At 35.8% G+C, this 24,551-nt stretch overlaps 4 protein-coding genes across 4 annotated transcripts in view; 2 read left to right on the forward strand and 2 right to left on the reverse strand.

Annotated features, from left to right (window-relative positions):
- The window catches only part of LOC125648676 (uncharacterized), a 441,222-nt gene that overhangs the window by 360,672 nt on the left and 55,999 nt on the right, over positions 1–24,551 (forward strand). The window lies entirely within an intron of this gene.
- Positions 5,806–9,649, forward strand: LOC130049769 (uncharacterized). Its single transcript, XM_056147763.1, has 2 exons — positions 5,806–7,782; positions 7,953–9,649. Exon 1 carries the CDS (start codon positions 5,806–5,808, stop codon positions 7,774–7,776), a length of 1,971 nt encoding a protein of 656 aa, XP_056003738.1. The 3' UTR covers positions 7,777–7,782; positions 7,953–9,649.
- Positions 8,720–12,370, reverse strand: LOC125663081 (alpha-mannosidase 2-like). Its single transcript, XM_056147764.1, has 3 exons — positions 12,148–12,370; positions 11,207–11,509; positions 8,720–8,779 (listed from the first exon to the last, which is right to left on the reverse strand). Exons 1-3 carry the CDS (start codon positions 12,262–12,264, stop codon positions 8,720–8,722), a joined length of 480 nt encoding a protein of 159 aa, XP_056003739.1. The 5' UTR covers positions 12,265–12,370.
- LOC125677827 (uncharacterized) lies at positions 20,739–21,726 on the reverse strand. Its single transcript, XM_056147766.1, has 3 exons — positions 21,657–21,726; positions 20,836–21,377; positions 20,739–20,747 (listed from the first exon to the last, which is right to left on the reverse strand). Exons 1-3 carry the CDS (start codon positions 21,724–21,726, stop codon positions 20,739–20,741), a joined length of 621 nt encoding a protein of 206 aa, XP_056003741.1.

The following is a 24,551-nucleotide window of genomic DNA, read 5'->3' on the forward strand; positions in this document are numbered from 1 at the left end:
ACGATATTCTTGGATGTTGTAAAGAATCCTAAGAATCGGTTTTGCTGTAAATTTCAGATTGTAAAATCCCTGAAGTTAGTTATCTTGGAACACAAAACGTGACAGAGCGAGGGTTTGAGTGCCAGGCGTGGGACAAACAGTATCCACACAGACACAGCTACGGATCCTACCCCGGGGCTCGTGAGAATTATTGCAGAGATTTTGATTCTGACGAACCGTGGTGCTTGACAACGAACAGAAAAGTGGTCTGGGATCGGTGCATAGTGCCTTCGTGTGGGGTAAATGTGACAGGTATGTTATGTAGTATAATTCAGAAATATGATAAATTGTAATCAGGGTGTCATTTTGCTTCTACACCATAACGTCGGTAGTATTAACAATCGGCTTTAGATTGTTCAAATCCTACCAGTTCTTACAATTAACTAATCGTACAATCAATACTTGTATTGTTATTAACAATGAAACAATTCACACTAGCCTTGTGATGAGGGCTTTTGAATTTCAATTAGGAAATCAAGGTCAAGTTGTCGAGTCGATCTAAACCTAACAATCTGATGTAGGTGATGGTTGCTCTTTGATAAACATGTCACACTAATACTGACTATATCTGTTCTTTTAGATATGACCTTAAACAGGTTCAATGGAAATAAAATCACTGTTACGACGTGTAGTCAAATTTTACAGCATTTTACAGCAACTTGGATGTGTTGATGATTCAATATAGTGCAAAAACTCTCAATTAGGACATTAAACAAAATACATTTAGAGGGAAACGTAAATACGAACCAGAAATACATACTTTAAGACATTAACAATGCACAGACACTGCTTTCAATCAATTTTCAAATGAAAATATTTTTTTTTTTGAAAATTCCGAGCATTAAATTTGCATCAGATGAAAACGCATAAGATACACTGATTTTGTTTTGTTTGCAGCGAATTCTTCCTCATGTGCGTCTATCGATGAATTGGATATATCTGAACTGAAGAACGAAAGAAGTTGTGGATCCTACTGCAAGTAAGACAAACGTTATGAGGATAGACGCACGATGTGGTTAACTATATTACGGAGACTATTTGAAGTAGGCTATTAATATTTATAAACTGAATTAACATGACCATCGAAAAGAAATTCATAGGAAACAGAAGTAGATACAGAAACAATGTGATTCGTGAAAAACACATCTTATTATGGGGACTCATTATCAATTGGGAATTCATTTCTGATATTTGATATATCCCTATGAGCTCGAAATAAAGGACACCACAGAGTCGTCCACTTCTGCTTCATACTTAGATATTTTATTGAAAGTAGACATTAACGGCAAACTGACAACTCAACTGTATGACAAACGAGATCATTTCAGCTTCTCCATCGTCAACTTCCCACATTTATGTAGCAATATTCCATTATCACCTGCATATGGTGTTTATATATCTCAACTGATTCGATATGCAAGAGCTTGTTATGGGTATAGTCAGTTTTTAAATCGAGGTAAGCTACTGACAAAGAAGTTGATGGTACAGGGATTTCAACAGTCTCGATTGAAGTCAGCATTTCGCAAATTCTATGGTCGTTATAACAATCTAGTTCGTCAATACAACCTCGCATTTGGGTCAAATGCTGTCTGACGTGTTTCATACCGATTGTTAAGCCGTTCTTGGCACACTGATTTGACTGCGGATAACTCCGTTTACCTGAGCAGGATATGGGTCTCACGGCGGGTGTGACCGGTCAACAGGGGATGCTTACTCCTCCTAGGCACCTGATCCCACCTCTGGTGTGTCCAGGGGTCCGTGTTTGCCCAACTATCTATTTTGTATTGCTTGTAGGAGTTATGAGATTGATCACTGTTCGTTATCTTCACTTTGCATTTCTGTATCTTTCACAAACAACTTTTACCGTTGGCATCAAATTTTCTGTATTAAAACCTTTACGATTTCAGCTGGATTAGAACAACTATAAATGACGCAATAACAAAAAGAAATCTGCAAAATGGACGTACATGTGGAATTCGGGACAAGAAGAAAATAGTTCGTAAACACGAGCAGCTTCTTCAAAGGGGCACCTATACACCATGGATGTGTATGTAAATTTACGTTTGTGTAATAATCTAGATTAATATGAAGGCATGCATGATTGTAAGGTACCTTAGCTTGTATGTTTCCAATATAAATGTATTCCTGTAGTCAATGTATCCCTTTCCATGTGTACAGGAGCTTCCCACTATGACATCAGTATTTATATCACGTTGATTTTTACATGTGTTGGTTTCTTTCACGTAAGTATTTCACTATGTATTGACAGTAGAAAGTACATTTAAGATTCGGTTCTTGACTCCCCTGATCCGTATTATTAGACCTTGATTGTCAACAAACCATTTTTTTTTTGCTCGCGGGGGTGAATTCTCACATAAATTGAATGCACTTCCGCTTGAAATCGCTACCATTATTATTTTGTAACTGTCATTATTATACCTGACATAATATAGCATAAAAAGGAAGGTCGATTGGGTTATATTGTGTATACTTTATTGAATTATTTGCAGGCTCCATCTCAATATTTGACGGCAATAAAGATGGTAGGTTTTACCAAATAATCATGTTCTTTAAAACATTTCAAAGCCCGAATTTATTTTTTCAGTTAAAACAATTCATATGTTGTAGTGCACTAATGTTCCCATTGATGACACCATTTTGCAGTAAATGTAAAACATGCGTCTTTCAATATTTTACTTGATGTGTTATTCTGTCACAAATACATGCTTTTCTTTTATATATAGATCAATGTCATATGGTGTAAACTTTTTAAAAAAGAACAATTTCAGTTGACACAGTTGAATGTAATTTCATGAAACTTGAGTTAGCATAGAGACAGGCGCTTACTGCTCACAGTTGATTTTGTCTTGACATTCCAGATTGCATTACCCCAGAACATCAAGAACCGGGCGTTCAATGGAACAAGGAAATACTCAGTAAATCACTAAATCTAATCAATCTTCAATTTTAATACATCTTTAAAAGTTGTATAGATACTTTGTTACAGGGACTCTGAGCTCACCTTACAATATTTACAATCAGTTTGAATACGAAAAAATGAATATAACGAACAGTGGTCAACTTAAGAAAATAAATGAAGGGTAGACACGTACACGCCGGAGATAAAGCCTGGTGTCTAAATGAGAGATGAATTACCCTGTCACAGGTTGAACCCGCCTTAAACTATACATCTTGTTCAGGTTAAAGGCAGAATGTGTAGAAATGAATTCAGTATACAGAGATTACCGAACAATTCACATATAACAAATATCATTTGACAACCTTCAGTGTGTACTTGTGTTTACTAATTAAACCATAGTGCGACTATGAAAACGCTGAATTTAAACAAAACTATTGAAACATCAAGTAACAAGTTAACTTCATTGTTAGTAGCTTACCTCAATTTAGAAACTGATCATACGCACAACATGCTCTCATTTTCGGATCAATTAAAGGACATGCACACCATATGCAGGTGATACGGGATATTGATACACAGCTATGAGACGTGGATGGTGAAAACACAACTGTAGTAATGTAAAACTAATACAGTACAATATGAGTGAGATATTGTCGAGAGGGACATTTAACATTATTCAATCAATGAATCAATCAAATTCCACATTAGTAATGCTACTTGAAATCCAAGATAGGATTTTACACAGACATACTCCATATTCAAATACATTGAATATCCCAGAAAATTGAAAAAAATAAATAAATATGAGTTATCGTACTTATGCTGGATTCCTAGACTTTACGAAAAAAATATTTTAGAAACCGGTTGTTAGATCTAGCAAGACTGCCGCCAATTTTCGATGGGTTTTTTCCCCGCCTCATGGATATATTCACTGCTATGTAGGGATAACTTGAAATGTACCGTCTCAACATCTGCGGAAAGAGTATAAATCAAATTTCAGGGTAACATTCACCGAACTTTGAATTTTGAATCATACAACTGTTCCCAACTATTGCTAATACAACCTATCATTGGGTGAAATGCTGCATCACGTCTTTAATGCCGATTGTTAGGCCGTTTATGGCACACTGATTTTTACTATGGATAACTCCGTTTACCTGATCAAGACATAAGACTCACGGCGGATGTGGTCGGGAGACAGGGGATGCTGACTCCTCTTGGGAACCTGATCCCACCACTGGTATACCTAATGGTCCGTCTTTATCCAACTACTCTTTGCATTGCTTATAGAAGTCATGTGATTGATCACTGTTGGCTATCTTCATCGTTCACAGTAACAAAATGTATGACTATTCAATATTTCACATTATCACTGTTCACGATAAGGTTAAATTTTTGACATCAAAAACAGCTGTATTTGCAATGAAAATAGAACAAAAAATATGTAGATCTTGTCAACATTGCTTTGCTAAACCCAGCGTTCGTTCTACTCAGAGGTACATTGAATTCAATATTGAACACATATATTGAACATATGTTTAAGTTTCCCCAATTACAATGTATACATATTCTTTGGTTATTTAATGAGGGTTCTTTGTTACCTGAAATATCTTCGAATTATCACAAGAAAGAAATTATTCAACAGTTTCTCTAAGAGCAGGATAAGGCTATTCTTGTGGCCTTCAATTTAAAAGTTAGATATAGGGGTGAAGTTTTAGCTATCAATATGTCAATTTCCATCCATACCTCTATTCGAAGTATTGTATGTTTTACATTACGACCCCTGGGTCGAGGCCTCTGCTGGTGGACTGTTGATCCCCAAGGGTCTCTACAGCGCAGTAGCTAAGTACTTCGTTACTAGCTTGGAAATACGGATGCATATTTAATTACTGGGTTAAAAATTAGAAATTAATTTCTAATTTAAGGATTATCTCGCTTATACATAGCTTTATCTTTGGACGATTTTGGCTCCAGGTTTCGGCACTCTAGTTTTCCTTTTAGCTTGTTACTTCGAATTTCCAAAAAGGTTGGCTTGAGCATCACTGAAGAAACATCATTTGTCGAAATGCACATCTGGTGAATCAACATCGGTACCGTATGTTTTACATTATGACCCCTTGATCAAAGTCTCAAAATAGATATAGGGGCGAAGTTTTAGCTATTGATATGTCCATTTACATCCATACCTCTATTCCAAATATTGTATGTTTTACATTACGACCCCTAGGTCGAGGTCTCTGCTGGTGGACTGTTGATCCCCAAGGGTTTATTTCATCTGATGATTAAATGGATATTATATTTAATAAAAATTGTGAACTGTTGGTCCTAAAGGGTATCTACAGCCCTGCAGCTAAATACTTAATTAATAACTTGAAAATACGGATGTATATTTAATTCCTAGGATAAGATTTAGAAATTAATTTCAAAATTAAGGCTTATAGGAGTTATGAGATTGATCACTGTTCATTATCTTCACCTTGCATATATGGCTCATGACGCGTTTAGGTGGTCAACAGGGGATGCATGTTCCTCCCAGCCACATGCATTCACCGCTTTTGTGTTCAGGGATTCGTGTTTACACAACTTTGTATTCCTTTTGAGAGTTACGGGATTCATCACTGTTTATTATATTCACCTTTTCATTAGTCAGATAAGGATGCACATGTAACGGTATATCTATTTTTCAGTTGTGGTTGGAATATATCTTATGTTGGCAATTGTCATCGCTATCGCCGTCAGAATAAACCGGTAAGATTATTTCATCTGATGATTAAATGAATATTGTATTTAATAAAATAGTAAATACAAAATAGTAATGAATGAATGACAACATTGTTTAACGCAGGATGACGAAAAGGCTAGATGTCGAGATCAAACAGATAGAAGCACGGATCCAGCGTGAACTGTTAAATATAACTTGCATGTTGTTGCATCGAGAGTTACAGCGTATGGTTCGACGAAGGCTTCGACAAAGGTCAACCAGATACCAATCTATTGCAGAGGATCACTATGAATTGACCCCGATTGTGAACGATCCATATGAACCTCCTCTTCGAAGATCTGCAACATTAGCAGAAACAGAATACCAATATGTTGCTCCATACGAAACTCCCAAAGAAGGCTGTTTTTGTAGATATTGCTTGGACCAAGCTGCCAATCATCCCCCAAACAGCTTACCAGAAGTAGATGGAGCGCATGGTACAGCAAGAGCATATGACAGTCTGCAAGGAATTTTCGCAGAGAAACCCTTCCTTGACAGAACTACTTCAGAGAAACATTCGCAGTATTCTCTTCTCAATAACCCGCCTGATGTTTACTCGCTAAGCGGCAAAACAAGAGCACTGATCCATAATGATCACTCCCAATCCACAGAACGGCGTCTATCCCGAAGAAGAATGCGCCGTAGAAGAAAATCCGGACTTAACGATTATGATGATGACGGCATTAATGGTAATTGGATAGAACTGGAGCGGATTAAGCAAAGACAAGAAGAAGCCGAAGATGCGGAGTTCATATCGCAATTGCTATCCGATGTGAAGAGAGAACCTATCACTGATGTTTTACCCGGTATCAGCCCATTCAAAATACCAAAAACATTGCCAAATTATAAACGAGAAGAGGCAAAAGAATCCATCGCCCTTTCGGAATTTAGCTTTTTAGAATTAGAAATACAAGAAGTAGATGATGCCATCAATGCCAACTATACTGAGAAAGAGAAACCCAGTTTCAAGAATGAAACATTATCGGATGCCGGAACAACTAAAACCACCAACGATGCACCTAACGAGTTGTTTTCTAGTTCGAATATAAAAAGCAAAGCAGAAGAAAACAATGTGGCACCTACAAAAGGAGTTTGCATTGCAGAGGTGAATTTTGATGTAGGAAACAGCGGCGGCGAGTCGAATTCATCAGACTACTTAAAACCAATGCCACACAAAAACATGGGAGATAATTCAAGCGAAAAGCAAACCAGTTTAACAACTGAGTTTTGCCTTGCAGAAGTAAATTTTGATGTTGAAGATAACGAGGGAGACTCAGAATCAGAGCAATATGGCAAAGAAAACGGTTCAAACGAAAAACAAATCATTGACATCGCTGGACTTTGTATTGCTGAGGTGAACTTTGATGTTCAAAACATCGAAGCACTCAATGTATCACCAAACAATACACAGCCAATGGCGGACAGAGACAACAAGGAAGATAACATGTCAATCGCGTTCTCTACCGGACTATGCATTGCAGAGATAAATTTTGACATTGAAAACACAGAAAAGGTATCTGATTCATCAGACTACCTAGAGCCAATTGAATTAGATTCTGGAACACACACACTGCAAGACGAGAAAACCGACATTGAAACATACGAAACATTGCAAAATGTCACCGACACCATGGTTAACATTCCCAACATTGAGACCGCCAATGAATATTCCATTCAAGGTGAAGATGCTGGTTTCAATATTTGTTTGGCAGATCTGAACAACTTCCAAGATAGTTTGTCAGAAGTTGAATATATGGAAGAATCTATATTAGACATCGGGTATTCCTCAAGCAAAGAATACGAACGATTGAGGACGTCTACAGAGATCGTCATGAATGCACCGGAGGAAAAGCACAGGGAAGAAACAACAGCCATGTCTGCTGATACAGGACTCAATGTTTGTTTTGCAGAACTGCAAAATTTTGAACAACTGCTCTTAGAATCTGAGACAGTGGAAGAGACAGCATCGGACAAATCACATGAAAGTCATTATGACGCAATTAAGATCGACGTTGACGTCAATCATAGCGATGATTCTGACACCATTTTTGAGTGATCACAGGTAAATGCCATTCGCTTTTGACTTGTGATAAAGAGTTTATTCTTCCTCTTTGCATTGAGTTATATGTGTAAGAATTAAAATATGATTTCTTGACTATTTACCGAGTTCTTCGGCATATAGAAAACCACACAAAACTTGAAACTTAGATATCTACCAATGATTCATTTTAGAGATGACATCCTAATGACCGGGTATAAAGAGAACCATCTAGCGAATGTTATGAAGATATCCAGCAAAAGACATGGTATGCAGAGAACCAGCTTAGACTTTGTAAACAGAGAACCAGCCAAGACGTAGTGTAGAAAGAACCAGCTAAGTCTTGGTATACAAAAATGAAAATCAGCGTTTTGTAAAGGCTACATAAATGACAGACATATATTGAACAATTCAGCATGCTTTATGGAAATTCTATATCATTATCACATGTTTGTTTGATTTTGTACTTCTTGTGTCTTGGGTAGTCAACAGCACACTTTTATGTCTGGGTATTTTTCTAATCAGAAACACGTACTTATTCACACACCGAATGTAGGGTTTTGATTTGGAAATTTATTGAAAACCAGAAGTTTTCGTTGAAAAAAAAAAAACATTTGATTTTTACAATTCATTGATGTACCTTTTCTGACACGATATAAACGTTTGATTTGTTTACTGTAAATACTTGTATTAAGACATAATTGTACAATCTGTCGACACATGTTTATGCTGTTATACAATTTGCACATATTTTTCACTGGATATATTGATTTCATTTTATGCGTATTTGTGTTGAGCTATATGTATTTATGCAGACTTCTGTCGTTGGTATGGATGAACATCGTATTGTCTCCATAACTAGCAAAAAAAAAGAAGAAAGAAACATTCATTGAAGATGGGAGATGACTTTGTTATTATACTATCATTCTGTAAAAGAAATATGCTCAATATACTAACAAAGCTATTGCTTTTGTGAACGTTTGGCTTTGGGTTTTTGTGTTGGAATTCTTAAGATGACAACCTAAGCAAATATCTCTCATTGATCTAAGAATAGATTTTACATGTAGTTTGTTTAAAAAAGACCTGTCTGTATACTCACTGTTTGTTGTCCTCCCTTGTTTTTATTATTTACATGTAATAATATATGCAACTTTGTGTTTTTTCTGCTGTATGTACATTTATGTATGTGCTTCTGATATATATAGTTTCATATTCATGTTTTAAAAGGATGTCAGCCACTGTGAAAATGTATTACTCCTCGTTAAAGAAATGATATCTAATACACAAGTTTCTGATTAGATATATAACCGTGTAGTATGTAGATTCAAAGTTTTTTATCCCCAGGTTTCTGTATTCAAAAGAATGGTTTGAAGTTTTAAATGTAAGTTTATAGGAAAGTTCGCTAAAACATGTATTTTTAATAACCAGAAGGCTACTTTTCCAAAATAAATAAATAAATATGCAAACATCCTATTGCACGGCAAATTCAATAGCACCCAAATCATTTCAACTGGGATTATAGTGGGGGTTACATGACTTAGATCAATATCGAGAATTAATGTTTCACATAAAAATAGTTCAGTTGAGCAATATGGATCACAGATGATATTTCACTTTTCTTCTTGAAAGTATCATTATTACTACTACTACTACTGCAAGTACGACTACTATTATTACTACTACTACTACAGTTACAACTACTACTACTATCAATACTACTACTACTACTACTATTAGTATTAGTATTACTACTATTACAACTACTTCTACTACATTGTACTTCTATTACCATTGTTGTTATATGGATGTAGTATTATCACTGTTATCTTTATCATTACTAATATTATCACTACCCTTATTACCAAGGTTATTATTATCATCATTGCATGTTGTTTTTTCCCATTGCTGTTATTTTCATTATAATCATTATTATCATTGATTGTTATACTATGTTGTTTCTATTAAGATTATTGCATGTTTGAGTATTTTTATTGCATTTATTATTATTATTATTATTATTATTATTATTATTATTATTATTATTGCTATTAACATATACGCTATTATTAATATTGTTGCATTTTTATTTTCCATTTAGTATTCGTATTATTATGATTATTATTGATTTTTACTATTATATTGTTTCTATTATGATTGTTGCATGTTTTAATATTTCCTATTGTAGTTATAATCACTATCCTTATTGATTGTTCTATTATAGTATTGGTTTTATAATTAGCTCATGTTTACTTATTTTTATTGTATTTAATATCATTTTGTTTTTATACTCATTATATTCAATCAAAATCTAATTTAAAAAATGTCAAATATTTAGCATGGTATATTTAATAAAGGCTTGTCAACGACTGAATCATTTTATTATTTTAAAGCCACATTTTCAAAGAAAGAAAACACGATTCCCACCACCTGGTTACTCCCTGAAAATGTCAAAACCTGGGTTTTCATTCGTTTGTTAATGTCAAAGATCAGTTGTAATTATCTCTCAGCTAGGAATTGAATTCATTAGCTAAACATTCATCATGATGAGAAATTGGCATTCTAAAGGAAGTTGATTATGAAGGGTACACGAAAAAACAACCTGATGTTTTGGACAAAGTACAAACGCGAGATGATTCTCATTTGTAAACCCGCGAAAATCATATCTGACTTGGGGGAAATCATGGTGGCAATGACTTTTTGTGAGGGTTGGACAATTTCAATGTTACTTTCCCTTGCATACAGTACTTGATATGCGTGATGTGTGTTATAAAGCGTTGCTTATAAACATGTGAACTTTACACTCAAAACTAAGCATCCCATAATACCCTATATCTAACTCAAAACTAAGTACCCCATAATACCCTATATCTAACTCAAAACTAAGCATCCGATACAACTCTTTATCTAACCTAGAGGCCATTGCTAAATCTCCCACAATTCTTGATGTTCAGTCACTAGTTAGATATCCCACAATCCCCTTGTATATAACTCAAAGCTAAGCATTCCGCAATTTTACATACCTAACCTAGAACTCAGTGCTACATCCCCCACAATCCTTGGTGTCCCTCCCTAAGTTAGATATCCCACAATCCTTGGTGTCCCTCCCTAAGTTAGACATCCCACAATCCTTGGTGTTCCTCCCTAAGTTAAATATCCCACAATCCTTGGTGTCCCTCCCTAAGTTAGATATCCCACAACCCTCGGTGTTCCTCCCCAAGATAGATATCCCACAATCCTTGGTGTCTCTCCCTAAGTTAGATATCCCACAATCCTTGGTGTTCATCCCTAAGTTAGATATCCCACAATCCTTGGTAGCCATCCCTAAGTTAGATATCCCACAATGCTTGGTAGCCATCCCTAAGTTAGATATCCCACAATCACCTATATCTAACACTAGTTTTGGTACCCCGCGTGTCTGTTGTCTACTACATATCCCACAATCACTTACCTTCCCCTGTGTATCAGTACAATGTAATCCATGGCTTGAAATCCCACAATCCAGTCCTAGTCTGTGTAATAGGAGTGCTGAGTCATCACTCGGTGTGATTGGTCCATCATAACTCAGCTGTAAGGACCAAATATTGGGTAGGTGCACATCGCACAGTAAAGATACCGACAGGAAGGAATGCTGGGAAATCAATGACGGTGCACTGACTGAGCTCTTCTGAGGTAGAATATGAATGGTATGGACTAAGTGCAGGTAGGTCATGTGAGCTTGGAGTGAAGGAAAACCACTTCTTTTGCCCTTGATCTATAAAGGAAAATCAACAGATAGGTCACAGTATTTGCATGCCTTATGGTGCTAAGGAAACATTCTAATTATTATGTGCACCACTCACTAGCTTTACACAAAGGATAGAGAAACTTTTCATTAACTATATTTTGAATATAAATTAACTTCAAACTAACTATACACTAAGTCTACACTAACTATGCATTAACTTCAAACTAACTTCTAACTACCTTTGCATTAATTATACATTAAATTTACACTAACTATATATTAACTTTACAATAACAGTTCACTAACTTTACATTAACTATGCATTTAATATAATGTACTAATTTACACTAACCATGCATTCAATATATACTAACTTAACACTAATTATACACTAATTTTACACTAACTATATATTTAACATGTATTAACTTTACACTAACTATACGCCAACCATGTGTTGACTATATCATAACTTTACAGTCTCTATGTATAAACTTCACACTAGCTGTACACTAAGTATACATTAACTGTATTCTAAATTTAAAGTTTGCATGTATAAACTTTACACTAGCTTTACACATAATATGCAGACATTGTGATTGTTAAAAGTTGTTTTGTAAAAAAAAAACAAGAAAAAAATACCTTGTCAAAAAATGATCACTTACTGGACGAGCACTGCGGGACTCAAACATAGGTCTGAGTCTGTTTGGGGTCAGCGTGTTGTCTCGTATACCTTGGCCTTGACCTCTCATACCGTCCTGATTCAGCGTCCTATCCAGCATCACCTGAATTCCACATGTCACCAAGATACATATATATCTATAAATACAAATATATATTCAAACATATATGTTGATTGATTGAATTAACAAATCTAGTGCATTGGCTCTTTTCCCTTCAATTAGCCATGACTGCAAAAGAAGAATTGAATAATTCACAATGACGTAGACACTCAAAGAACACTTCATACAGAAGTGCTTACACTAAGCATGTAGTTACAATTGGGTGACAGTATACTCTTCTGATTTATATATCTAGCTCCGGTTGTTCTTTTTTTTTTACTAGAATGAATGGATTTAGTCTGCTTTTAAAAACAGTGCGTTTACAGAGAAAGATTGATTGACGCGTGTTGTATATATTTGAACTACTCGTTTTGTAAAGTGGTCTACCTCAATTAAATCACAATGGTTAGTCCCTGCCTCTGTGGCCAAATCATACACTACAAAGTTTACAATGTGTGGGCCTTTTCTTCAGATTTATATACCGTGTTCCGGTTGTTCTTTCTTATTAGAATGAACATATTTGGTCTGTTGTTTAAGAACAGTGCGTTTACAGAGCAAAATTAATCGGCGTGTGTTGTATATATTAGAAATATCGGTTTCCTAAAGTGGTCTAGCTAAATGAAGTCACAGTGGTTAGTTCCTGTCTCCGTAGCCAAATCACGCTGTACGAATTTCACAACGTGGGTGCCTTTTATTTGTACTTTTAGACAAATTAATGAAATACTTGAGCATCATACTTTTGATTTCTAATCAGATCAATAAAAACCAACATTATGTTCTAACAAGGACCGTGTAGTTGTCATAAAAATAGACTCCCCAATATATTGAAGAAAAAAACAAAACAATATACTAAAACAACAAATACAGTTGATTAAAACTCAAAAACGAACAATTAGCATTTTCCCTCACCCATTTATTTTCTTTTTTCTTCTTATTGTTGTAGTGAGTTTTATGAAATCTTATTGTTTTGTCACTCACACAAAATCACAAAACAGATTGGTAATAATTTAAACGTTAAACACTAAGATAATATATACATAAAACACAGCAATGATGATGTGTAATCTTTCAATTACTTATAACTGAATATCCAGTTGCATTTTAATTTCCATTGGATCAGACACCATTCAGTCATCATTCAGTAACAATCCCGTCACATTCCAGTGAATATCTAGTTACGCATTTGGAATCGATGAGTTCAATTCATTGATCATTCAGCCTCTGTTCTATACTCATGTTGTCATATTTTAATGATGTGTTCGTTATATCCCTATTTAACAACTTGAATAACTTCATTCCATGTATACGACCATTGCGTAGCCTGTTTTATCAACGTTTTATATTTTAGAAATAATTGTTATGGTTTGGTTTTTAATTTCTGTAGTCATTTGCACCGTGTTAACATTTCGCCGATTATTGACAACAATCAATATCGTATACAATTGCTTATAATACCAGTTCCTATAAGGAATATAACATGAAGAGTAAGAGAAACACGCTATCTATCCGGGGTGGGATCAAGTCGTTAGGAAGAAAACACACCCGCATTGAGAGGTCGAACCCGCCGTTATTCCTATATGTGGATTGAGTTAATGAATATATGTGTTTTTTTAAAGAATGGTTTAAATCTAGAATGCATTACAAAATTTTGTTATTCTTTATCACAACAAATAAAACCACGATGGTACATGTATTGGTCTATTCTATTAACTATATAAAAATAGTGACGCGGTGTTCCTACACGTACCCCGATGATCCCACAACAAAGATACAGGTGTGTAGAGCAGATTATCACAATGTGTATACCATTCAGGTGTTATATCCATAAATATGGTCCACACACAAACATATCTACCCCCGACAATCCACCGTTGTGACGATTTTGTCTGGAATACGTACTTCGTCTGCGTGTATGTTTTTACTACTGCTGATCTTAGAACTCCGGGATTGTTCTAGTCTGGGTTTTTTTCCTAATGAAATATATGAGATTAATTCATCAAATTTACCGTTTATCCATATCACTTCTATGAAACACATGCACAGAGAGAACGATATATGTATACAATAAGTACCGTTTTATATTCAGGGAAACGTGAACAGTTATTGCTCTTTAAGTTATCTGAGATTACTCATGATTACAGTGACTTACCTCGAATGAAGAGTGGTATTTCAAATATCTTACGGGATATATAGTTTTAGAATAGCAAACCCAAAAAAGGATAATGTATCTCCATTTGAGTACTCCATCTTTTATTTACTCCTCTATTATATGTTTCAAACATTATATCAGGAACGAAACTTCCATCGTTTAATAGTCTTCCCATTGATCACCTATACTTATAAGAAGCAGATGTGCACATCGATACATCTAAAAAATACAAGTCACCAATTAGATATCAGCATACATATTAAATAACATCGATTAAAGATAATGTGAATCTGCACATTAACCATATATACATCGAGTCCAACGAAATATTCAGTGCTTGATTTTAACACCTTGAGTTACTTGATTATGCTTCTCTTCAATTAATAGTCCGAAAGGTGAAGATAACGAACAGTGATCAATCTCCTAAATCCTACAAGTAATAAATAACCGGTATTTGGTCGAACGCGGACTTCTGAGCACACCATAGGTGATATTAGGTAACTTGGAGGAGTAAGCATTCCCTGTCGACGGTGAAACCAGTCATGAGTCCTACATCTGAATGAAGTAAACGGAGATATACGTAATTAAAATCAGTGTGCCAATAACGGAATAACAATTGACAGAGAATACGTCAGAGAAATGTGCATCCAATGTTAGAATACATAGGCATATTAGATTGTTATAACGATCATAGATATTGTGAAGTGCTGACTTTAATGTCCACTATAGAAGCCGTACCGGGATTCCCCAATAACGTAGATACCCAAAACACTTCATACGAAAATCACCACACCACGCTAGTAATTATAATTGAGTTAAACAATCTCTTCAGATTTATACATCTAGTTTCGGTTGATCTTTTTTAATGGATGAATAAACATAAGTAGGATGCAGTCTTTAGCACCACGCGTTTACAGTCAGATTAAGTATTGTATGCTTAGGGATACAGCTATGCTAGTGCTGTAGTTTCAAACATTACGATTTTACCCCTCTCATCATAATAACAAATATAATAGGTTTCTTTGTTGCTTGACTGCATTTTTCTGTACAAACTTTAAAAAGTGGACAACGTTTTATTTTTGGTTTCTAATCAGATTAAGAAAAAACAGTCTACACCAATTAGGTAGCGTGGTTGTCATAAAGCATGGCTGTAGTTAGCTGATACAGATCTGTATTGAACTGGGAAGTGTCAGTTCCCTTTGTTTTCACGTTACAAATGCCAGTGACTTTACCCGAATGTCTATCGATGGTAGAACAACTATTCATTTCTACGCGTTTATTTAACTTTACTCCATAACGGCGGACGACGTGTATCTCTGAACACACATTTTACAGAATGCAATACAATATCCTCAAACAACAGATATAGTTGATTTAAAACTCAAACATCAATAGAGCGTTTCACAATTTGCATTTCTTATTCACTTCTTCATTGTCTATGTTTATGTTCTGATTCACACAGTGAGCTTATAAAACGAGTCTTTTGTTACCATCGCATCAGTACAAACGGGATTGGTAAGACATTATTAATATAAAGATTAAGATAACACTGTTAAGTGATAGGTGTTTAGATATTTTCCAACATTTTTAAAAATCCAAATGGGCAAGAATACTACTCCTTTGTTACCTGGCAGGTTTTTCATTCCTATGAAGCAGAATTGATTCAAAATATTCTACTTGAGAAGACAAGAATGTTGAAGGGACCTTGGATTTCACATTTAGATATATCGACGACGTATTGTATATTAACGATAAACATTTTCATTGATTCGATCAATCCCTGTGAACTGGAAATGAAAGACATCACAAAGTCGTCATCTTATGATTAATACTTAGATACATTATTGAAAATTGATATTAACTGAAAACTAACAAACCACTAGCGTCATGAGAAAAGGGCCCTTATCTTTCGACGTCACAATTCACAGAAAACAACGTCAAAGTTGGTGAACTTGAAACGTCAAAATCGCAGCAATGTAAACAAAAAAAAATAATTTGTTGGTTGTATTTGCTTCCATTCTGGATGCATTAATTATATAAATAAGCACATGGCAGTTCCAATAAAGAATATGTATATGTCCGAAAAGAATTCTAGTTTGATATTACATGTCATTAATTTCATTGGACGGGTACAAATATCTGTGTTTGTTAATACATATGTAGCACATTCTAGTAAATACATACGGATTTTCAAATGAAAATGTTAGATGCATGAACGAAGACAATAAACATGTTTTGCCCCAAATATTTTCTCACTTCAGCTATGCGTGGTGGGGGTAAATATTTTTCACTTGTTTGACTGCTGCTCTTTTTTGGGGTCATGATAATGGAGTCAAGTTTAGTCTGTTGTCATTACTCAACCTAAAATTATCCTCCGTACCTTTTGTAAGTCCTTAAACTGTCTTACAGGCATTTACCCTATTCTTCATTTTTCAGTTGTGAGAATTCTCGGTACCCATGGTACAAGAGTTCGTGCCATATACATTTAAATATTACACATTTTTCTGAACTCCACGTGCCGTTATACTTCGGTCAGCATTTGTGACGTCCGCAGTTGTGTTAAGTAGGGCCATATAAATATGTCAGGAAAAAAGCGTTAATAAACAGATCAATTTGTGACAAATTCTGTAAACACAACCCTTTTATACAAAAACAATATGTATATATCATTAAGTGCATATTGACTTCTTATACATTTTTCACCAAACCGACAGTCTCTACATCAACTCTGTATCACGTGATCAAACAGCAAGATAAAAAAGTATCGTGTATGTATAAATCGTTGAATTGGCACGATATTCAGCTATCAATGCAAGTTGAAGTTAATATAACTTCAAAGCATATTAATTTCTTAATTTGAAAAGTGCTGAGAGCAAGTTTATTGTGACTTGTAACATGTCTAATATTTGTATTGAATATGTAAGATGCAGCGATTTTTGCACATACGAAGTTGAATCTAGCCTGAAAAACATATTTTCTGTTAAAGTCAGAACTTGCTCTCCTAACTTTCCTTTGGCACTGAAGTTCACATGTCACATAAATCAAACATCTTTCACTTAAAAACCTCGGGGTGTCGTGCCGATGATGGACTTTTTATGTACGGAAACACTGTTTATGCAAATGAGTCCATTGTGAAAGTAACTATACGTGTAGATTAAGGGCGATATCAAGATCACACTATAATATGAATATTACTTTAGCATGTATGCTATATAAAGAAGAAATTGAAACTTTTTCAATATCAAAGAGAATTAATATAACCCATTTGACAGAAACTTTTACGCGATTACAGTTTACCGTTTGACAGCGGTGGTAAATAACGAAACAATATTTTGACATTTCCAACCACAAATGGACTGTAGATATGTACGTCATGACCTTCGTCATGACGTATTTTTCATTGTGACGTCGTGCAATATGCCAGTGCGGTAAAGTATATTTATGCACAGCACTGGTATTTAAAATTTTATTGGGAAAGCCTTAACTCAACGACGTCGTGCACCCCCTTTTGATTACCTTCTGATGCCCCTCTCGCTTATCATCTTCTAAACCCAAACACCCATAAAAAGGTTGCCTATGCCACTTGAATACCAAGGATCGACTTACGTTTGAATAAGTATTCGATTCCTTCATGAAATTATGCGTCTCCGTTGGTGTTTTCATCACTGCACGCTGCTTCGTGCATTCAAAATATGGCATATTTACTGCTTCCACGATGAAATGAATGTTAATAGATAAACTTTGTTGGTATGATGCAAGAAAACTTACTTACATGGACGTCAAAATATAAATCTTATAAATTTTGTCGCGATTTTAATGCAAATAATATGGATGAAAACGTAGACAGATTTATACAATGTCGTGCGATTTTCAAGTTGCTCTGGGTCTCAATAATTCTTTAATCCCACTTAACAATTTGAATTTTTTGTTTAACCTTTAGAAAAACGATAAAAGATATGCAAAAAAGATAAATGTGACGTTTATTTCATCCAATGACGATTTTATATGTAAAACTTACACGGTACCAATTTTGATGCACCAGATGCGCATTTCGACAAATTATGTCTCTTCAGTGATGTTCAACCGAAATGTTTGAAATCCGAAATCACAATGAAGTTTTAGAGCTATTATAGGGAAAACAGTGTTCCAAAAAAGTGGAGTCAAATTCGTCTAAGGATAAGAGCTATGCGTGAGGGCGATAATCCTTAATTTTGAAATGAATTTCTAAATTTTATAACAGGAATGAAATATACATCCGTATTTCCAAACTAGTAACGAAGTACTTAGCTACTGGGCTGTAGATACCCTCGGGGACTAACAGTCCACCAGCAGAGGCCTCAACCCAGGGGTCATAATGCAAAACTTACATGTATACGGTACCAATTTTGATGTACCAGATGCGCATTTCGACAAATTATGTTTCCTCAGTGATCTAAAATTAAAGTTTGTGCAGGAAATTTACGGACATCGCTCATACAAATTGTAAAAAGAATATTGCCATCACTAGAGAAAATTCTGGCAAAAATGAAAGTAGAATATAAATATCACAAAAAGCTTTATTTGTTTTGTTGAAAATGCTCTACGTCGGTATACTTCATGACCCGCTAACGGATTACTTCTTTTATTTGATGACGATATCAGGCTATCATTGGTTGTGACCAGTCATCAGGGAATGTTTACAACCCCTGGACACTTGATATCACTTGGTTTTGCAGGGGTCGAAGTTTACCCCTTCTTTAATTTTATATTACTTATAGGATTTATGAGATTAGGCATTATTCAGTGTCTACACGTGTTCATACTCTGATCTTAATTCAATAATGTTATGTATGTTTACGCAATAGATCCAGAGTTTATATTTTATGTTATCCAATATTTACCCGAACGAAAAACTATGACATCAGCGACGTTCACGTGTTAAAGAATATGTGAAGATAACGAACAATGACCAATCTCATAACTCCTATAAACAATACAAAATTGACAGTTGGGCAAACACGGACCCCTGGATATACCAGATGTGGGATCTGTTGTCTAGGGGTGTAAGCATCCACAGTCGACCGGCACACCCGCAGTGAGTCCTACATCTTGATCAGGTAAACGGCGTTATCCTTAGTCAAAACCAGTGTGCCAACGATTTAACAATCGGTATGAAACACGCCAGACAGCATTTGACCCAATGCTAGGCTGCGGAGGCAAATTAGATTGTTGTAATGACCATATCATTTGCGAAATACTGATTTTAAAAGAGATTGTTGAAACGCCTGCACCATCAAGTTGTGTGCTCGTAGCCTGCTTCGATTAAAAACCTGATCATTTGCAGACCCAATTCTAAACCACCTACTTTGTACTTTACTTGAACTAAGAAAAAAGCCTATCAATTGTCAAATAAATACGATACAATGAATTAGGCCTTCACTGACAGATTCAGCCATGCATCTTAACAATCCACTCAAGCTTGTCAACAATCACTGTTCACATTAGCGACGATTCAGGCTTTAATGATTAGCGTATTGTGGTTGGAATTTGGGATCCAGAAAAATAAAATGATCCCGCAGTAGACACACTAGCTTCCGTGCCTACCATGCTACACGTACTTCTTTCTCAAGCATCATTTATTTTTCTGTCACCGACAACAACAGTTCTGACAAAAAAGGCAAGAAATATTGGGGCTAACTTTGGACCTATCAACACAATACAGTTAATGATGATTTCAAACAAACTATTCGATTTAAATGAATTAGTTAATGCATTTTTCTTCTTATTTCTTAACAATGGATTCAGATGACAGATTGTCCATATCTTATTTTTATTTTATGTACATTTCATTGTGTACTGCAGATAGCGCATATGTAACCCCTAACCACTCCAGGTAAATAACATCTGCTTTAATTAAGTCAAGCCTTCTTTTCAAGTACTAGTGCGGTTATAAAATGGGTCTTTAAAGACAAAATACTTTGACAGACATGAAAAAAACATTTAATAGAGGACTTAAATACCGAAAAGAAAACCATAATTAGTATTTTTAACCATACCATGTGTTGATTATCTATTTACTTTTCATCTGTTCCATCTGTTCCATTTATATTAACAGCAGCTCTATTTGTTATTGAAGCTAATCTTTGTACACTTGAAATCCGTATAGAAAATGTAACGATCATACTTTGTATGTTTGGTTCAAATTGGGGCATGGTTTCAAAGAAGTATTTCACGGGCTGCTATAAACTCTGGTATTGAAACAATTAAGGGAACACGAAAGTATTTCTGTCATTCATTATCTATTCAATTGCTACAACTGAAAACACTGTCCAGTCTTCTCTTGAATTTAATACACCTGAAAAGAAGAAAGAAAACATAATTTAATTTGCTTCTACTTATCAGTTATGATTGTATTCAAATGTTGTTAACATTCATAAAAATACCCGTGTTCTCCTGTTACCACCGCTTCCACCTCCGTTACGACTGCCCCTCCTACCGTACATGCCACTATCCATGCCGCCGTTCATACCACCGCGCATGCCATTGCCTATGCGATCACCCATGCGACCGCCCATGCGACCAACCCTGCCACCTCGCATGCCACCATTCCTCCCACCGCCCATGCGACCACCCATACTACCGCTCATAACACCGCCCATGCGACCACCTTCAGTACCACCGCCGTTACCACCGTGCATGCCACTGCCCATGCCACCACCCATAACACCGCGCATGCCACTGTCCATGTGACGACCTATGCCACCGTTCATGCCACTGCGCATGCCACCGCGCATACCACCACCCATATTGGCTCTTAAGCTAGCAAATCTGCCAACCGCAGTGGCTACCGCAGAGGCGGCAGCACGTCGGTCACCAACGGCTGCAACAGCAGCAACAGCAGATCCATCTCCAAAGTTCAACGCATTAGAATATGGGCGTAATCCTGTTCCTTCTCTAAGGTGAGAGTTGTAGCTACTAGCAGTGCCTGTAGAATAGGTTGGGTTGTGATCACTGTAAGATCCTGTAGAATAGGGTGGGCTGTGGTCACTGTAAGAGCCGGTATAATGAGTGGGGTTGTGGTCACTGTAAGTGCCTGTAGAATGGGTTGTGCTGTGGTCACTGTAAGTGTTTGTAGAATAGGGTTGGTTGTGATCACTGTAAGTTCCTCTAGAATAGGGTCAGCTCTGGTCACTGTAAGTGCCTGTAGAAAAGGTTGGGTTGTGGTCACTGTAAGTGCGTGTAGAATAGCTTGGGTTGTGGTTACTGTAAGTTGTAGAGATACGGCCCGCAACAGCGCAGGCAATGACGCGGACGAGGACTAGAAGGTTCAGCATTTCTGTCATAAGATAAAATAATGAAACGTAATACCATAAAATGGAAAGTATTTCAATAAAAGAAATCAATGTCCTGATTATATTGGGTACGCGTTTCTAAGAAAAGGGTTTAATTTGAAACACAACTTCATCCGTACATATGCATATATTTATATATCACTTGTTTCCCTCCACTATAAGGTGTACACACAACTGTTCCGTGCGAAAGATCGTATTTATTCCTAGTGGTTTTGCCTTTAATATCCTTACAAATTTTAATGTTAGTCTTTCCTCATGAAAAGGTGAAGATAACGAACAGGTACCGATCTCATAACTCCCACAATAAATACAAAATAGAGAGTTGGGCAAATATGGATCCTTGGGTATATCAGGTGGGATTATGCACGTTTTGCACAATGCAGGTATGGATTTTGATGAATATAGGACGTCTATTTTAACTGTTGGAAATTTCACCAGAAATACGAAAAGTAAAATGTGAACATACGGGATGGATTTCAGTTTTGAAAATACACGAGAATATGAATCTACACACGTCATGCTGGCATACTTTACGAAGTTCGTTAGCTTCTATTATCATATGATACCAAAGTCTTTGCATATTTTTTTTTATATTTTCATATACACAAATGTTGAAACATATGTATATGTGTTGGGGAAAATGAATAAACACTTATTTTTCCTTCTGTATACACCATTTCAAAATACTATACTAGAGAGAGAGAGAGAGAGAGAGAGAGAGAGAGAGAGAGAGAGAGAGAGAGAGAGAGAGAGAGAGAGAGATGAATTCCATCACTATCATGAAAATCCCGCTACTAAACATGCGGAATGTTTTTTGATTAATATACTTAAGGAATATACATGTGTAAACAATTAAGTTAAATAGTATATTCAATATCATTGGGGGTGTTGAAAGGCAAAACAAAATGTAAGCATAATAATTAACGGCTTTCCAGTGAACATGGTGTTATAAACTGTATTTGCTGATCCGCTGGTATAATTTCTATGCGCGTTTTCCCTTAAACAAAACTTTACTTTTGTTGTACACATGGAAATATTAAATACAAAAGATGATCAATAAATATAATGTATTTGAATTCCAAAATAATGTCCTTGAAATGTACCCCACTCTTATATTTCATATTTAATCGGTTAAAGGTGCCAATTTAGCCTTCAGAAACCAAAAAGGATGGGTTGGTTATTCATCGTGAAAAACGGGAAGCATTTACAGTATAGTAGCATAATGTTTCTTATTCGTGGATTTGTAGATTCTGAGACAGCGTTAGTTACACACATGCATGGTCTATTGATCTAATTCTTATGTATAGAGCGCAGGTTAAGTCTAAGGTGACATTATCTTCGGGAAATATAGATGGTATCATTCCTTCTCGATCAAACATAATGAAAAGGTGAAAATGAGTGTGATGAAGTTAATTTTCATTTTTCATTTTAGTTAATTTTTGTGGTGTTGTTTGTAAATAGGTTGTTTATGCTTGTAATGTGTTTCCGTAGTGTGAGTGTTGGTTGATAAGGTTATTTTTAGTATACTGGTTTGGTCAGTCAGAGTAGCGGCTGTTTGTCAAGTGTGTGGCCATGTTTCCATGCTGCCCAGCAGGGTCTTTTTTCTTTAGTTAGTCTGGGTAATGGGTAGCCAGAAAAACACACATTGTACTGTGTGGCCATTGGTTTCCTCCAGTCGGTAAGCTATTTTTGTGTGAAATATTTGCGAGGTTTCGGGTAAATTTTCTCGTATATTGTGTTTTCAATTTTGTTGTTAACCAAGTCACTTTGTGTATTGGTTTTAGATTAAGTAATTACTATTTCAGTGCAGAGGGGTTTTACGAAACTAGGTGGGCCATATCAGGCAGTATACTCCCAGCGTTAAGAAGGTGCTCGGCGTGAGAATTTAAACACGTGAGACCGCGTTGTACATGAGTGTTCCACGTGATGAAATCAGCAATTATTTTGTGGGCCTAGTGTTGGCATTGGTTTGAAGTCGACATTATCCAGTATTGTTGTCCAGTGAGAGACCTGTGTGTCTGGGGCTGTTAGTGCTGTGTAGTGTATGGAGGCCTGGTAGTGCCGAGGGTGACATAGCGTTCAATTGAATTGTGCTGAGTAGCTAAACGTTCATTTTGAGTTTCAGTAAATTAACATTTGATCCAAAAGGAATTTGAGAAATTTTGCATTTACAAAACATAATTTACTACTGTTTAACTTTTTCTATAGTTAGCAGAATTTGCTACTATTTTGAACCATTTTGTAATTTATTACCAGTAACATTTTCAGCCTGGACTGACATATCTGTTGTATTGACTATTGCATTGTCTTGACATTTATACGTTATATTGACTGTCAATATTGACAGGTTTAGGATATCAATTTATATGTTCTTCCTGTGTGTGTGTGTGTGTGTGTGTGTGTGTGTGTGTGTGTGTGTGTGTGTGTGTCTGTGTGTGTGTGTGTGTGTGTGTGTGTGTGTGTGTGCGTTTGTAAGCGCCTGAATCACGCTACACGAGTATGAACACACACCTTTTATCCCACTACATTTTTTCTTCCCACTACATGCACCCGTGTAGTGGGAAGTATTTCGTTCGGAAACGTTAACTCTCATCACACTCGATTCAAAAAATATAAAATAGTCATATGTGTCGGTTTCCGGTGTGTACGTGAATTTTGTCACACACAATCACGAGTCCAAAAGAACAGTTTACACACTTAGCTCCATTGCGTTAAATGCGCATGCGCAATGAGAATTTCCTGTTTAAAGATGGCGACAACTGTTCTCAGTAAGTATAATATTTACGTTGGTATTAGGGAATTATTTC

Source organism: Ostrea edulis, chromosome 8 (assembly GCF_947568905.1).
Source record: "Ostrea edulis chromosome 8, xbOstEdul1.1, whole genome shotgun sequence".
Classification (NCBI taxonomy): Eukaryota; Metazoa; Mollusca; class Bivalvia; order Ostreida; family Ostreidae; genus Ostrea; species Ostrea edulis.

Coding starts and splice junctions, on each gene's coding strand:
- LOC130049769 (XM_056147763.1), top strand. CDS start 5,806: ATGACGAAAAGGCTAGATGTCGAGATCAAACAGATAGAAGCACGGATC.
- LOC125663081 (XM_056147764.1), bottom strand. CDS start 12,264: ATGCTGGATAGGACGCTGAATCAGGACGGTATGAGAGGTCAAGGCCAA. Junction 11,510..12,147: donor AGTCCCGCAGTGCTCGTCCA/GTAAGTGATCAT, acceptor TTTCCTTTATAG/ATCAAGGGCAAAAGAAGTGG. Junction 8,780..11,206: donor GTACTGATACACAGGGGAAG/GTAAGTGATTGT, acceptor ATATTTGCTTAG/GTTGTCATCTTAAGAATTCC.
- LOC125677827 (XM_056147766.1), bottom strand. CDS start 21,726: ATGCTGAACCTTCTAGTCCTCGTCCGCGTCATTGCCTGCGCTGTTGCG. Junction 21,378..21,656: donor CCGTATCTCTACAACTTACA/GTAACCACAACC, acceptor CCTATTCTACAG/GCACTGCTAGTAGCTACAAC.